This window comes from Triticum dicoccoides, chromosome 4A (genome assembly GCF_002162155.2).
Source record: "Triticum dicoccoides isolate Atlit2015 ecotype Zavitan chromosome 4A, WEW_v2.0, whole genome shotgun sequence".
NCBI classification, from domain to species: Eukaryota; Viridiplantae; Streptophyta; class Magnoliopsida; order Poales; family Poaceae; genus Triticum; species Triticum dicoccoides.
In genome coordinates, this window is record NC_041386.1 from 5,674,641 (window position 1) to 5,689,445 (window position 14,805).

General features: G+C 48.0%; 1 protein-coding gene across 1 annotated transcript; it reads left to right on the plus strand.

Annotated features, from left to right (window-relative positions):
- The first annotated feature begins 2,457 nt into the window (after positions 1–2,457).
- On the plus strand, positions 2,458–5,521 carry LOC119284538 (proteasome subunit alpha type-6-like). Its single transcript, XM_037563664.1, has 9 exons — positions 2,458–2,679; positions 2,785–2,879; positions 3,061–3,142; positions 4,236–4,332; positions 4,417–4,475; positions 4,585–4,667; positions 4,780–4,875; positions 5,027–5,086; positions 5,171–5,521. The coding sequence occupies exons 1-9, from the start codon at positions 2,604–2,606 to the stop codon at positions 5,261–5,263; spliced, it is 741 nt and encodes a 246-aa protein (XP_037419561.1). The 5' UTR covers positions 2,458–2,603; the 3' UTR covers positions 5,264–5,521.
- The last annotated feature ends 9,284 nt before the right edge of the window (positions 5,522–14,805 follow it).

Sequence of the window (14,805 nt, forward strand, 5' to 3'; positions counted from 1 at the left end):
AAACACTCGTGTCCGTGTCTCAGTTCCTCCACAATGGCAGTCATTTTTGGCTCTATCTGAGAAGGCTTTTAGACCTATAATAAGCAAGTCGGACTTGATAGTGCCCCCCTGCACAAGACTTGTTGATGGCTGTGTTGCCTGGTGCCCTACAACTTTGTGACGGTCTAAATCTGCACAAGTTGTTAGGTTTTGGATGGAAGTTATTGCCCACATCGTACGGGAAACCTGCAAAGGAGCACCAACTTTCCTGCCAAAGCGATTATTGTTACTAGATTCCCATAAGCACCACATGAAAGGGAAGACATTTTCTATACAAGCATGCGGATGACACGAATTAAGAAGAGCCTGAATAATCTCTACTAAGGAGCTGTGAGTTCGAGCGAGAATATCTGTTTCAATAAATCAGTGAACCAGGTTGCTCTAGCAAAGTCACAGAGGTCATGCTAGCTCTTTTGCGTGTAGGAATAACCCTCCTTAAGGATTCTCGTCAGCTGGAAGAGTCGTCTCCTCATGGCTGCTGGCCGTCGAGTTCTCATCAGATGCGTCCTCACAGCCATGCCCATGTTCACCATCATAATTCTTCATGCTCCAAAGAATTTTTTTCAAGGAGGTTGACAAGGCGCGTTGGCGGTTCCTATGGGATGGGGACAAGGAGCTTACTGGAGGCCACCGCAAGGAGAACTAGCGAAAGGTGTGCTCGCCGCTGCTATAGGGAGGTCTTGGCATACATGATCTGGCTAAGTTCAGCTGTGCGTTGCGCCCGCGGTGGCTTTGGCTTGCCTGGCGGCAACCAAACCGGTCCTAGGATGGGACTCTGGCACCGTGCGACGATGCTGATCACGCTTTCTTCGCCTCCGTCGCGCAGTCAATATCGACAATGGCACCATGACCCTGTTCTAGCATTGCTGCTACATTGGTGGGGTTATGCCCCGCACATCCCACCCCTGCCCTGTTCAAGCATGCTAGGAGGAAGAATAATGGCGGTGGCGCAGCTCTACTGGACAACTCTTGGGTCAGTGACCTCTCTCACGGGAATGTTGTTGCCCTAGTTCACAAGTCCATTCACCGTTGGAGGGTGCTCAACAGTGCCATGATCACTTTGTAGACGGGCATGCGAGACACAATCATATGGAATGCGGCTGCCTTCGGCGAGTACTCTGCCCGATCTGCTTACACTATGTGATTCCCGCAAACAAATTAGTGCACCTACAAGACCATTCTCTGGAAAAAGCCTGGACATCGGGGAAGACAAAAATATTCTCTTGGCTGCTTCACCAGGATCGCCTATGGTGCAATGACATCGACGCAGCTGGATCAATGAATATTTCCGCCGCTTCTGCATGAGAAAATCTTGAATCTTTAGTTCATTTGTTTTAGAGATGCAACATGTCCGTGTCCATCTGGAACTAGGCAACTCTCTGGAAAGGATGTAGTGCGTTGCGTCAAGACATCTAGGCTGCATCAAGCAACACCACTACATAGTATGAACCATCACCAAGCAAAGCGATCTATGTAGCAAGACAAGGGATCAAATCCATGGTCATCCTAATTTGCTGGGACATAATACTGGAGTTAAACAACGACATTTATAGAGGAAATGTCCCCTCTATCATAAACGTGATTAGGGCTTTCAGGTCAAATCTAGAGTGTTGGTGCCTTGCGCGCGTCAAATGCATTAAGAGCCCATTCAGAGATTTGCTGTCAGATTATCCATTTAGCAGTCGGTCTAATGGCTTCTTTCATCACTTGTTTCATGCTATTCTCCTAAATCAATGAATGTGGATAGGATGCTGGATCTTCCAAAAAAATATGCCATTTTTCTCTCTTCGTAGAAAAATGAAGGCTAAGAGCATCTCCAACAACATTTCTATTTTTGGCCACATGGCGTATTTAGGGCACAGGAGGGCAAAAATCGGCCTCCAACAACTGCCCAATCATGAAAGAAATTCAATTTTTTTTTGGGCTGCCCAAAAAAGAGGCTCCTCGTGCAACAAATATAGGGCAGTCGGGCGGCTGTCCAGAAACGCGAGGCTGCTTCCGAACACCCGCCCGTGGCCAGAAACCCTCAGATCCACCCGCCCGGGTGGCCTCGCGCCATGGTCGGCTCCTCCTACCCCGCTGCCGACCTCGATATACTCGTCGCGACTCCCGCCCTATTTTAGGGCAGCGGTTGGAGCAACTTTGCCCTATTCCATGCCAAAAAAACATTCTTGTGCTGTATTACAGGGCTGCTCTCGGAGACGGCACTTGCTCGTGCAAAAAAAAAAGCGTTTTATGCCCTTATTTTTTTACTCTATCATGTTTCTTTTTCAAGAAATAAAAAGAGATTGGTGTTGGAGGTGCTCTGAATTCCACTTCCACTCCCCCTGTGGAGAGCGAGACAGAGCTAGGGTCCGACTCGACCACAGGTCCCCGAACGGGCCGGCCCTTTTCCCTTCTTCTTGCGGCAGAAGGCAGCGCCAATAAACGCATCGGCGCCGTCAAGTCCCCCAGCCGAGGTCACACAAGCCCGCACCCGCACCCGCACAACAGAGACCCAGAGCAGGCGACACACCGCCCAGGCCCAGCTCCAGCTCCGGCGAGATCTCCGGCGACCCTTCGAGATGAGCCGCGGATCGGGCGCGGGCTACGACCGCCACATCACCATCTTCTCCCCCGAGGGCCGCCTCTACCAAGTCGGTGCGTGCCTCCCCAAACCCTAGCTTTCCTCCCCCCTAGTAGATCTGCGGGGGCGCCTGGCCCTCGATTCGTGCGGCGTCTGATCCGTCCGCCTGGTGTGCGCAGAGTACGCGTTCAAGGCGGTCAAGTCGGCGGGGGTCACCTCGATCGGCGTCCGCGGCAAGGACTCCGTCTGCGTCGTCACCCAGAAGAAAGTCCCGGTGAGTCGCCGTCCGCCCCCCCGGCCGATCCCAGCTCTCGCGCCGCCGTTGCTGGCCCGAGGAGCTTGCGAATTCGACCGCGCCCGATTTGTTTACTGCCGATACCTGAGAGGTTTACCTGTATGTATACCTGATGAAAGGCTGAATTTTTTTTGCCCCTGTGATGTGCTTCTGGTTGCAGGACAAGTTGCTGGATGACACCAGCATCACGCACCTCTTCTCGATTACCAAGTACACCGGCTTGCTTGCCACCGGCCTCACAGGTTTGGTCACTGTGCCTTGTTTTAGTATATATGCACTGTGTGATACTGATGTATTGTGACAGTAAACTGAATTCGTTTTAGATAACGGCGATGAATGGTTTGTTCTTTGCGAGTTGGTGATGGATGCTTGCTTTTGTGTGTGTTAGCTTTTGGTGATTTGATAATCTCTAGTACTAGCATTTTTGACACTTTGGAAGTAGACCACCATCATACTGTGACTGTCTGTGTTTTACTGTGCTTTCTTTTAGTACCGATGTACTGTAAGTAAATTCAATTATAGTCTTGTAGATAACGATGATGGATGTGTTTTTCTTTGTGAATTGATGAGTGAGGTTTGCTTTTCTGCTTGTTGGGCTTTCTGATTTGGTGATCTCGAATAGTATTTGCGAGTTGGCCAAAATAGACTCACCCCCAACTGTGGTTGTAGCTACGATATGAGCGCAGATAATCTGATGCTCTAGTGAAATTAAACTAAGCTTATGTAGGATTCTGTATTGGATTGTAGTAATCTGTATTTGTGAGAGCTGATGGTCAAATGTGGGACCATTTTACATGTGTCATGATAGGCTGGAAACAGTTTTCATTCTTGCAGGATCTGGACATGTTTTACTCTTAAGAGATAATCCCAAATCTTCTTGATTTCTTGTGTAAAGAATGGGACTTAAGGTTATTTTCCAGTGTCATATTGCTTGCTCTTGCCCAAAGGGCTATTAATAATAACCAGAGAAACAGTGGAGGGCTTTGCTAGTTGTTTATATTTTGGACGAGATACTGGATAGTGTATACTTATATTGGTATGTCTACTCTGTTCTAATTTCTACCCTTGAAAAATCTGGTATTTGTTTGACAGCCAATATTTTGGCATGTCAAGTCGCAGTGTTGTAGCATCAGATATCACCCACTACCCTTTCTTTCCTTGTGAGTGTGATGTAATTAGGGTTCTTTCTTCCTTGTTAGTGTGATATGATATGGGCCCTTTCTTTCCTTGCTAGTGTGATATGATTAGGGTTAGGCCTTCAGATTACTGTATTTACTTACACTCATTCCTTCTGCTGTTCATTGATGTTGAATATCCTTTTTTTTTGTTTCCCAGCTGATGCGAGGTCCTTGGTCTCCCAAGCAAGAAATGAAGCAGCTGAGTTCCGTAAAAAATGGGGATACGAGATGCCTGTGGATGTATTAGCAAAATGGTATCACACCTTATCCTTATCCGAGTTCCTTTTTGAGTTACCGAAGTGGCAGCTATAACACTGCATGTTTGATTAATATTTCAGGATAGCAGACAAAGCACAAATATACACGCAGCATGCGTACATGAGACCCCTTGGTGTAGGTTAGTACTATCACATTTACATCTGTTAGTACTATGATGTTGTAGTGTTAGACCAATTAGCTTAATGCCTATTGCCCGCCATAATCGTTTTCTTTGGTATGTTCTTCAGTTGCCATGGTCTTGGGTTATGATGAAGAGAAAAATGCTCAGCTCTTCAAGTGTGACCCCGCAGGTCACTTCTTTGGACACAAGGTATACAGTAATTTTTTGCACTGCACTATATTATTCCTCAATTCTATACCTAGCCAAATGCTTAATCTTTGTCTTATGTGTAGCAAACCACTAACAAGTTCTTGTTTTTCAGGCAACTAGTGCCGGACTGAAGGAGCAGGAAGCAATAAATTTTCTGGAGAAGAAAATGAAGGATAGCCCGCAGTTCACATATGACGAAACTGTTCAGGTAAATGCACATCTTCTCCTCTCAGGCAAACAACAGGCTCTGAACTAGGGTGTTCTTATATTACTGAAGCTGATTCATTCTTAGCTTGAAGAGATATTTTGTGCTCTTTCCTTTTGGTACTCTCCACTAATATTTTATCATGTGCTCTCAGATTGCAATTTCTGCATTGCAATCTGTTCTGCAGGAAGATTTCAAGGCTACCGAGATCGAGGTAAATTCACAAGTCCCCTTTTTTCAAGTTAAAATTTCTGTTCTGCAATGTGTGGTGTTTATATCAATACCTTGTGATCGGCAGGTCGGTGTTGTGAGGAAAGAAGACCGTGTCTTCCGGTCGCTCACGACAGAGGAGATTGATCAGCACCTAACAGCCATTAGCGAGCGCGACTGAGCTATGAGACTGTAGCTGTCAATGCACCATAAACTGTTATTTTGTTTCATAGCCAGCCAAGAAACATTCAGTGAATCATTTCATGTGTAGCAAGAAAGACGGGCATCCACTCTGCCATGTATTAGTTGGATCATCCTTTGTGTGGTTGAATATGCTACGGCTATTTCTATCGTCTTAACCTGTCTCAGATTATGTGGTGCCGCAACGGATTTTGAGATTCAAGTTTGGTCATCAATTTAGCCAAGGAAATAACCGTTATGGTCTTGCAATCTTTATTTACTTAGATTAGAAAACACTGCCACCTGCCGAGGTATAATATGGTTATATTTATAAGTCACTATTATCCAACTAAAGCCCAAACTTCCATTTTTCTACTACTTTTCCCTCTGTGATTGTTGTGTAACAAGTGAGTTTCTATAATGTTTGTTTGGCATATCCCCACCAAACCCAGTGACCTTTCAAGTTGTGGTTTTGCACTGTTTACTTATAGGTGAGTTTCAGGTTTTGCAATGTGTACTTATAGTTGAGACTGTTACCCAAGTTGTGGTTTTGCAATCTTCGCTTAGAAAAGAAGTGAATAAACGTCCCAACCTGCAAATATACAAATGCATCTACAAGGACAAGCAAGTGGACGCTTTATCCAGCTCCACTCCCCGGAGCACTCCCTCCACACCTCCCTGATGGGTTGGTGGTCCGTGGTGGCTTGGTCCGGCAGGGTCTTCAGGATGCTCTGGGCTTGCGCGCTGGCGGTGCTTCGGCTAGTTACTGGGAGGTGTATCAAGTGGCAACTGCTGCTCCGGTTTGGTGGTGGTGTGTTGGAGACACCGTCTCCGGCATAGGTGCTCGGCTCCCCGACGAAAGTCATGCTTGACCTCGGTCTGGGCTGGTGGCGAATGACGCCTTTGGGTGTGATTTTTTCTTGTTGGAGGCGCCATCAAGGGGATCCGACACCTCTCCCCGCTTCAAGTTCTTATCTCCCGGCGAAAACCGTGTGCAATGGTGGCGCCATTGGTGTCATTACTTTGTTGGAAGCATTGCCTTGGAGTCAAGTCTGATACAGGGAGCACTTGGTTAGTGGTGGTGCGGTGGATCTGAAGTGGGCAGTGTTTGGTGAGCTTGGAGCCGTTGGTGGTGCATCCGTCTGGGGCCGGTCGTTCGGTCGACGGGAGTGCAGCAGGTGCACCCCTCGGCGGCATGTCTGTCGGGGGCGATGGTGGTGGGCACTTGGACCACACATGACTTGCATGCAGCGCCAGGCGAGTCACATTGGGCACCCTCTTGTGATTGAAGAGGCACATGTTCGCTCCTCTTTCGTCGGACATGTCGTCTCTCTCCGGTGACGGTGATGTCGTCTAACATGCTCGTGGCCGCCTTGTCCAAGACGACCGAGCTGTGCTCTCTGGCGAGATTGAAGCGAAGTCGAAGTCGTCGGGCCGTGTGCCCGATGGGATGTACGATGACGCTGCTTTTGTCTCTCAGTTCGTGTTGTGTCGGCCATTAGGCGTTCGTGTATGTCCTGTTGTGCTCTTTGTAAAGGTTTTAACTCGGTTTTCCTTAATTAACCGAGCATCGGTTTCTTTATCGCTTCCTCTTAATGAATCATAGCAGCTCTCCTGCTATCCTTAAAAAAAAACAAGAGAAGCATCTCCCTCCCTCGGCGGACGGCGAGCCGGCCGGTGATTGCAAGAACACACGGCATGAACAATGCTTACATAGGATTGAGTTGAAACTGTTACCCAAAACAACTGAACAAACGTCGTACAAGCCAAACGACTCAAAAGAAACTTGCAGGGGCTCGCTCCCCGGCGACCAGCATCTCCTTCATCGCCTCGGCGGACCTACCTAACCCTCCAGCGACGGGCGGCCCGCCGGTGTAGTCCATGAGACAGTCGAGGTGAAGAAGCACATCGTAGGCGCGCATGGCCAGCCGCCCCTCCCTCGGCCTCGGCTCCTCGATGCTCAGCTGGCCCGTGAGAGGAAGCTCTCGAAGTCGTCCATCCACACCCACACTCCTGTGTTTTGATTTTCGGCCGAAAAAAGTGGATTTCGGCTGAATTTCGGCCATCTTGGCATGGGGTGAAAAGTATATTTAGACCGAAATTGCTTAAATTTGGCAAATTTTGGTCAAATTTAAGTCAAATTGCAGTCAAATTTTGGTCAAATTTCAGCCAAAATTTTTGAAAATGGCTGAAATTCGGCCATCTCGGCCTAGGGCGAAAAAAAGCTCAAACCGAAAATCAAAACACAGCCACACTCTCATGCACGCCGCGTCCTTGGCCGAGTCCGCCGAGTCGTCCCTGCGCTCAACAATGGCGGACGGGACGAAGAGGCCGACCACCGTCCCCGCCCGCCACGCGCATCTCGGCACCCCCTCCAAGCAGACCCGCACCCTGTGGCACAGCCTCTCCGCCCTCGCCCGCCGGAGCCAAGTCCACGGGGAGAGCATGAAGGAGGCGCGCCCGAGCAGGAGCGGCCCTTGCAGCCCCATCGCCTCGTTGCGGGTGGACGCGTCCCAGAAGACCACCAGGAACTCGCTGGGTCCCAGGGCCGACGCCTCGACCGCCCCTTCTTCCACCCCGAAGCGCGCGGCTAAGGCGCGCGCCACCTCCGACGGCTCCTGCTCCGGCTCCGATTGGAACCCGACGATGACCGCCATAGCCCTGCGGTGAACCAGGTCCCGCTCTTCCGTCGCCATGGCCGCGGCACGCGGTGCCAGTGTAACACCCCGGATATAATTTACCCAGTATGTACTCCAACTCTTGACGTTTCCGGCATTAAGTTATTTTATTTCCTCGGGTTCGGGTTTTTGTCTCCGTGTGTTGTTGTCATTGTCATGCATCTCATATCATGTCATCATGTGCATTGCATTTGCATACGTGTTCATCTCATGCATTCGAGCATTTTCCCCGTTGTCTATTTTGCATTCCGGCGCTTCGTTCTCCTCCGGTGGTCATTTCTACCTTTCTTTCGTGTATGGGGATTAAACATGTCCGGATTGGACCGAGACTTGCCAAGCGGCCTTGGTTTACTACCGGTAGACCGCCTGTCAAGTTTCGTACCATTTGGACTTCGTTTGATGCTCCAACGGTTAACCGAGAGACCGAAAAGGCCTTGTGTGTGTTGCAGCCCAACACCCCTCCAAGTTGGCCCAAAACCCATCAAAACCCTCTCCATCATCTAGAGCGTTCGATCACGATCGCGTAGCCGAAAACCGCACCTCATTTGGACTCTCCTAGCTCCCTCTATGCCTATATAAAGACCCCCTCCTCAAAATTCGCGGATCCCCTCTTCCAAACCCTAGCCCCGCTCCATCCGCGCGGCCGGACAACGTCCGGGCCGCACCGGACACGTCCGCCCGATCCGCCGCCGCCAATCCTGCGCTGCCACGTGGCGGGAACCGCCCCACATCGCCGCCAGCGCCGCCGGCCCGCGAGGCCCGCCGCGGGCCCCCAAGCCCACTCCCTCCGCGCCGCCCGAGCCTGCCCCGTCCCTGCCCGAGCCGGCAGGCTCCTCTGCCCGACGCCGCCACGCGCCATTGCCGGCCCCACCGCACCGGCGAGGCTCCGCCGCCCGAACCGGCCACTGCTCCGCCGCCCGATGCCCCGTGGCCGGCGTCCCTCACCGCCGCTGTCCGCCTCCTCTCCGTCCTCGTCCGACTCCGGCCGGCCACCGCGGCCACGAACTCCGGCCACCTCGCCCACCGGTGTCATCCCCACTCCGGCGACCTCCGATTCCGGCGAACCTCGTAAAACGCGCCTGGACAGATCTGGATCCGGATCTTGCCTCGGTTGACTTTCCGTCCCTAACCCTAAATATTTGGCTATGTTCATCGCATCGTAACTTTGCATCCGTAGCTCCGTTTTGGGCATATAGCATATAGAAATGTTCGCCTCAGAGAGCACATCATTTCATCTCACTGCATCATTTTCATTAGAGTTTATCTTGATGTCCGAAATGCTGTCAGAAGAATGCTATTTGAGATAATTGTCAGATCTGCTGCTCCAATTAGATATTTGTCATTTTTGCCATGATTATTGTGTGCATGATATGTCCCTGAGCTCTACATGAGTTTTGTTATATGTTTTGCCATCTATCAAGAGGTGCAACCCATGTATTTTTGTGATGTGTGTGGTGAGTAGCACAAGCTTGCAAAGTGGAGCATTCGTTAATGCTGATTTCAGGGACTTAGCATTTCCACTAAGTCCTTGAACTGTTTATCTCAAATTGCCATATGTTCATGTTGATTTCTAGTGATCCGTGCCTCTTTTGAGGATGATCAGTAAGGATGTTTTGTTAATCTTGTAGTGCTCTATTCATCCGTGTCTTTGTTTGCAATTATGGAGCACCCTTGCTTGAGTCAATCGAGCTCTACTTTTGTCATTTCATGAATCTGGGCAGATTGTCTACTTGTTAGCAATTTTGCCGAGGATGTTGTAGTTGATCCGTGCATGCTATGTTATTGTTCTTTCCATGTCTAGATTGTATTTTGTGTATTCTTGATGGGTGTATACTTAAATTGTCATGACTTGCTCTGTAGTGAGTGCATCGAGCTCGTAAACATGCCTACTTGATATCTGTTTTGCATGATCCAGTTTTTCACTAAGTCTGTGATCTGATTATGTTTTTTCCATGTTCACATGCTTGCAAATGTATTTTCCGATCCCTTTTGGCTCAAGGTCACTAAGGGATTTTTGTTAAGCTCTTTGAGTAGCTCCCTGCCAGGCTTTACTTTGTCATGTTCAGGTCCTGTAGCATATAGTTTTCATGCCCCAAAGTGTGCTACCTGATCTGAGATTCCAAACAAGTGTTAATTTCACTAAGTCTGAAATCTGTTTACCAAATGCATTTTTGCCATGCTTGTTTGAACCTCTTAATGGATGAATTGGCTGTAGCTCAGTGCTAGTCTTTTGTTAAGCATTATGAGAGGATTCCTGCCATGTATTTTGTTGCCATGTTTGAGTGCTATAGCATGTTCATCTTGTTGCATCTAGTCGACTACTTGCTGTAAATCGTAGAACGTGATCATATTTGAATTGCTTGCCATTTCCAAACCGTAACTCCAATTTCGGCGTTCTTTATATCGTTTTCCAGTGATTTCATCTCATATTTCCAGTGGCACACTTGGATTTCCAAGTTGAGGCCAGGTTCATTCGTTCCTTGTCAAATCTTGCATATGCACCACATATTGCATCCCGCATAGTATACCATCTTTGCATCATATTGTTTGAGTTTGCACGTGGTTGATTGTTTCCTTGTTGCTTGTTTGTCTTGTTTGGGTAGAGCTGGGAGATGAGTTTGCTAACGAGGAGCCCGTTGAGTTTGCTTTCGAGGGTCCAGTCAACTCTGACAAGTTTGCAGGAAAGATGATCATACCCTCGAAATTACTACTATCTTTGCTTTGCAAGATGCTCGCTCTTTTGCTATGCCTATGCTACGATGCCTACCACTTGCTTATCATGCCTCTCAAATTGCCATGTCAAACCTCTAACCCACCATGTCCTAGCAAACCGTTGATTGGCTATGTTACCGCTTTGCTCAGCCCCTCTTATAGCGTTGCTAGTTGCAGGTGAAGATTGGAGACCGTTCCTTGTTGGAACATTATTTACTTGTTGGGATATCATTATATTATCTTGTTATCTTCATGCATCTATATACTTGGTAAAGGGTGGAAGGCTCGGCCTCTTGCCTGGTGTTTTGTTCCACTCTTGCCGCCCTAGTTTCCGTCATACCGGTGTTATGTTCCTGGATTTTGCGTTCCTTACGCGGTTGGGTGTTAATGGGAACCCCTTGATAGTTCACCTTGATTAAAGCTTTTCCAGCAATGCCCAACCTTGGTTTTACCATTTGCCACCTAGCCTCTTTTTCCCTTGGGTTTCCGGAGCCCGAGGGTCATCTTATTTTAGCCCCCCCGGGCCAGTGCTCCTCTGAGTGTTGGTCCAACCGAGCGATGTCCGGGGCTACCAGGGGCAACTCTGGGCTGGCCTACCCGACGTCTGGCTCATCTGAGTGTGCACTGAGAACGAGATATGTGCAGCTCCTATCGGGATTTGTTGGCACATTCGGGCGGTGTTGCTGGATTTGTTTTAACTTGTCGAAGTGTCTTGTAGAACCGATATACCGAGCCTGATCGGAATGTCTCGGGAGGAGGTCTATTCCTTCGTTGACCGTGAGAGCTTGTCATGGGCTAAGTTGGGACTCCCCTACAGGGATTTGAACTTTCGAAAGCCGTGACCGCGGTTATGGGAAGATGGGAATTTGTTAATGTCCGGTTGTAGATAACTTGAACCTTAACTTAATTAAAATGAATCAACAGTGTGAGTTACCGTGATGGTCTCTTCTCGTCGGAGTCCGGGAAGTGAACACAGTGTTGGAGTAATGCTTGCCTGTAACACCCTCGATGCGACTATAGCTCCCACGTGTCGAGGCACGACTTAGAGACATAATCGCATTGAAGGCATATGTCGCAAGTTAGGAAATCTTCACAACATCCCATGTAATATACATAATAAAGGGGAGAAAACATAGTTGGCTTACACTCACCACGTCAATGAAGTACATAAATAACATTACATCATCCAAACACTCATGGCCCGACTACGGCGCCAAAATAAAAGAGAACCCAACATGCGACAACGGTCCCGTTCACCCCCAACTGGGCACCACTACTGATCATCGGGAAAAGAAACATAGTATCGTTGAGAGTCTTCGTCGAACTCCCACTTGAGCTCATATGCGTCTCCTGGAGCGGAATCATCAGGCCCTGCATCTGGTGTAATAGTAATCTGTGAGCCACAGGGACTCAGCAATCTCGCACCCTCGCGATCAAGACTATTTAAGCTTATAGGTATGGCAAAGGTAAAAAAAAGTGGAGCTGCAGCAAGCGACTAGCAAGTATGGTGGCTAACTTATTCGCAAAAGAGAGCGAGAAGAGGAGGCAAAGCACGAGCGAGAAACTAGAGAACAACCTGCGCAAACATTACTCCAACACCATGTCCACTTCCTGGACTCCGCCGAGAAGAGGCCATCACGGCAACACACTCGGTTGATTCATTTTAATTAAGTTAAGGTTTAAGTTATCTACAACCGGACATTAACAAATTCCCATCTGCCCATAACCGCGTGCACGGCTTTCGAAAGTTCAAAACCCTGCAGGGGAGTCCCAACTTAGCCCATGACAAGCTCTCACGGTAAACGAAGGAATAGACCTCCTCCCAAGACGTTCCGATCAGACTCGGTATCTCGGTTCTTCAAGACACTTTGACAGGTTAAAACAAGACCAGCAACACCCCCCGAATGTGCCGACAAATCCCGATAGGAGCTGCACATATCTCTTTCTCAGGGCACACTCAGATGAGCGCTCCATACAACTAAAACCAGACCTCGAGTTTCCCCGATGGGGCGCTGCACAGGACTCTAGTTTGGACCAACACTTAGAGGAGCACTGGCCCGGGGGGGTTTAAATACGATGACCCTCGGGCTCCGGAAACCCAAGGGAAAAAGAGGCTGGATGGCAAATGGTAAGACCAATGTTGGGCATTGCTCGAAAAGCTTTAATCAAGGCGAAATATCAAGGGGTTCCCATTATAACCCAACTGCGTTAGGAACGCAAAATCCGGGAACATAACACCGATATGACGGAAACTAGGGCGGCAAGAGTGGAACAAAACACTAGGCGAGAGGCCGAGCCTTCCACCCTTTACCAAGTATATAGATGCATTAAGATAACATAGCGAAATAATAATATCCCAACAAGTAAATTAATGTCCCAACAAGGAACGGCCTTCGATCTTCACCTGCAACTAGCAACGTTATAAGAGGGGCTGAGCAAAGCGGTAACATAGCCAATCAACGGTTTGCTAGGACAAGGTGAGTTAGGGGTTTGACATGGCAATTTGGGAGGCTTGCAAGCAAGTGGTAGGCATCGTAGCAATGGCATAGCAAAAGAGCGAGCAAACTAGCATAGCAAAGATAGTAGTGATTTCGAGGGTATGATCATCTTGCATGCACAGTTGTCAGAGTTGACTGGATCCTTGAAAACAAACTCAATGGGCTCCTCGTTAGCGAACTCGTCTCCCGGCTCTACCCAAACAAGACAAACAAGCAACAAGGATACAATCAACCACGTGCAAACTCAAACAACACGATGCAAAGATGATATGCTATGTGGGATGCGATGCGGGATGCAAAATGCAAGATATGACAGGAAACACATGAACCTTGCCTCATCTTGGAATTCCAAGTGTGCCACTGGAAAGATGGGATGAAATCGCTTGAAAACGATATAAAGAACGTCGGAATCGGAGTTATGGTTTGGAAATGGCAAGCGATTCAAAAATGACACCGGTCTGCGATTTACAGCAAGTAGGCATCTAAATGCAACGAAATGAACATGCTACAGCACCCAAACATGACAACAAAATACATGGCAGGGATGCACACAAGATGCTTAACAAAAGTCTAGCACTGAGCTACGGCCAATTCATCCATTAACGGGTTCAAACAAGCATGGCAAAAATGCATATGGCAAACAGATCTCAGACTTAGTGAAATTAACACTTGTCTGGAATTTCAGATCAGGTAGCCCACTTCGGAGCAACAAAACTACATGCTCAAGGACCTGATCATGGCAAAGTAAAGCATGGCATGGAGCTACTCAAAGATCTTAACAAAAGTCCCTTAGTGACCTTGAGCCAAAAGGGATCAAAAAATACAATTGCAAGCATGTGAACATGGCAAAAACATAATCAATTTTCAGACAGTGAAAACTGGAACATGCTGAAAACTGATATCAAGTAGGCATATTTACGAGCTCGATGCACTCACTATGGGGCAAGTCATGGCAAGACAAGAATACACCCATCAATAAGGCACAAAATGCAATCTAGACATGGCAAGAACAATAGCATAGCATGCATGGATCAACTACAACATCATCGGCAAAATTGCAAACAAGTAGACAATCTGCTCAGATTCACAACGTAGCAAAAGTAGAGCTTGATTGACTCAAGCTAGAGTGCTCCATAATTGCAAACAAAGACATGGATGGATAGAGCACTACAATATTAACAAAACATCCTTACTGATCATCCTCGAAAGAGGCACGGATCACTAGAAAACAACATGAACATATGGCATCATGAGATAAACAGCTCCAGCACTTAGTGAAATTACTAAGTCCCTGAAAACAGACTTAGCAAGTGCACCACTTTGCAAGCTTGCACAAGTCACCACACATGTCACAAAAATACATGGGTTGCACCTCTGGAAAGATGACAAAACCTTTAACAAAACACATGTAGAGCATCAGGGCATAGCATGCACACTATAATCATGGCAAAAATGACAAAAACCTAAATGGAGCAGTAGATCTGACAAATATCTCAAGTAGCCCTCTTCTAACAGCATTTCGGGCATCAAGATGAGCTCAAATGAAAATGATGCAATGGAATGAAATGATTTACTCTCTGAGAAGAACATTTTGATATGCTATATGCATGAATCGGAGCTACGGATGCAAAGTTACGGAGCTACAAACATGAGCA

Bases quoted from the DNA above. Each gene is read 5' to 3' on its own strand.
- LOC119284538 (XM_037563664.1), top strand. From the start codon at position 2,604: ATGAGCCGCGGATCGGGCGCGGGCTACGACCGCCACATCACCATCTTC. The intron at 4,476-4,584 runs GTTAGTACTATC...TATGTTCTTCAG, and splicing joins CATGAGACCCCTTGGTGTAG to TTGCCATGGTCTTGGGTTAT. The intron at 5,087-5,170 runs GTAAATTCACAA...TGTGATCGGCAG, and splicing joins TCAAGGCTACCGAGATCGAG to GTCGGTGTTGTGAGGAAAGA.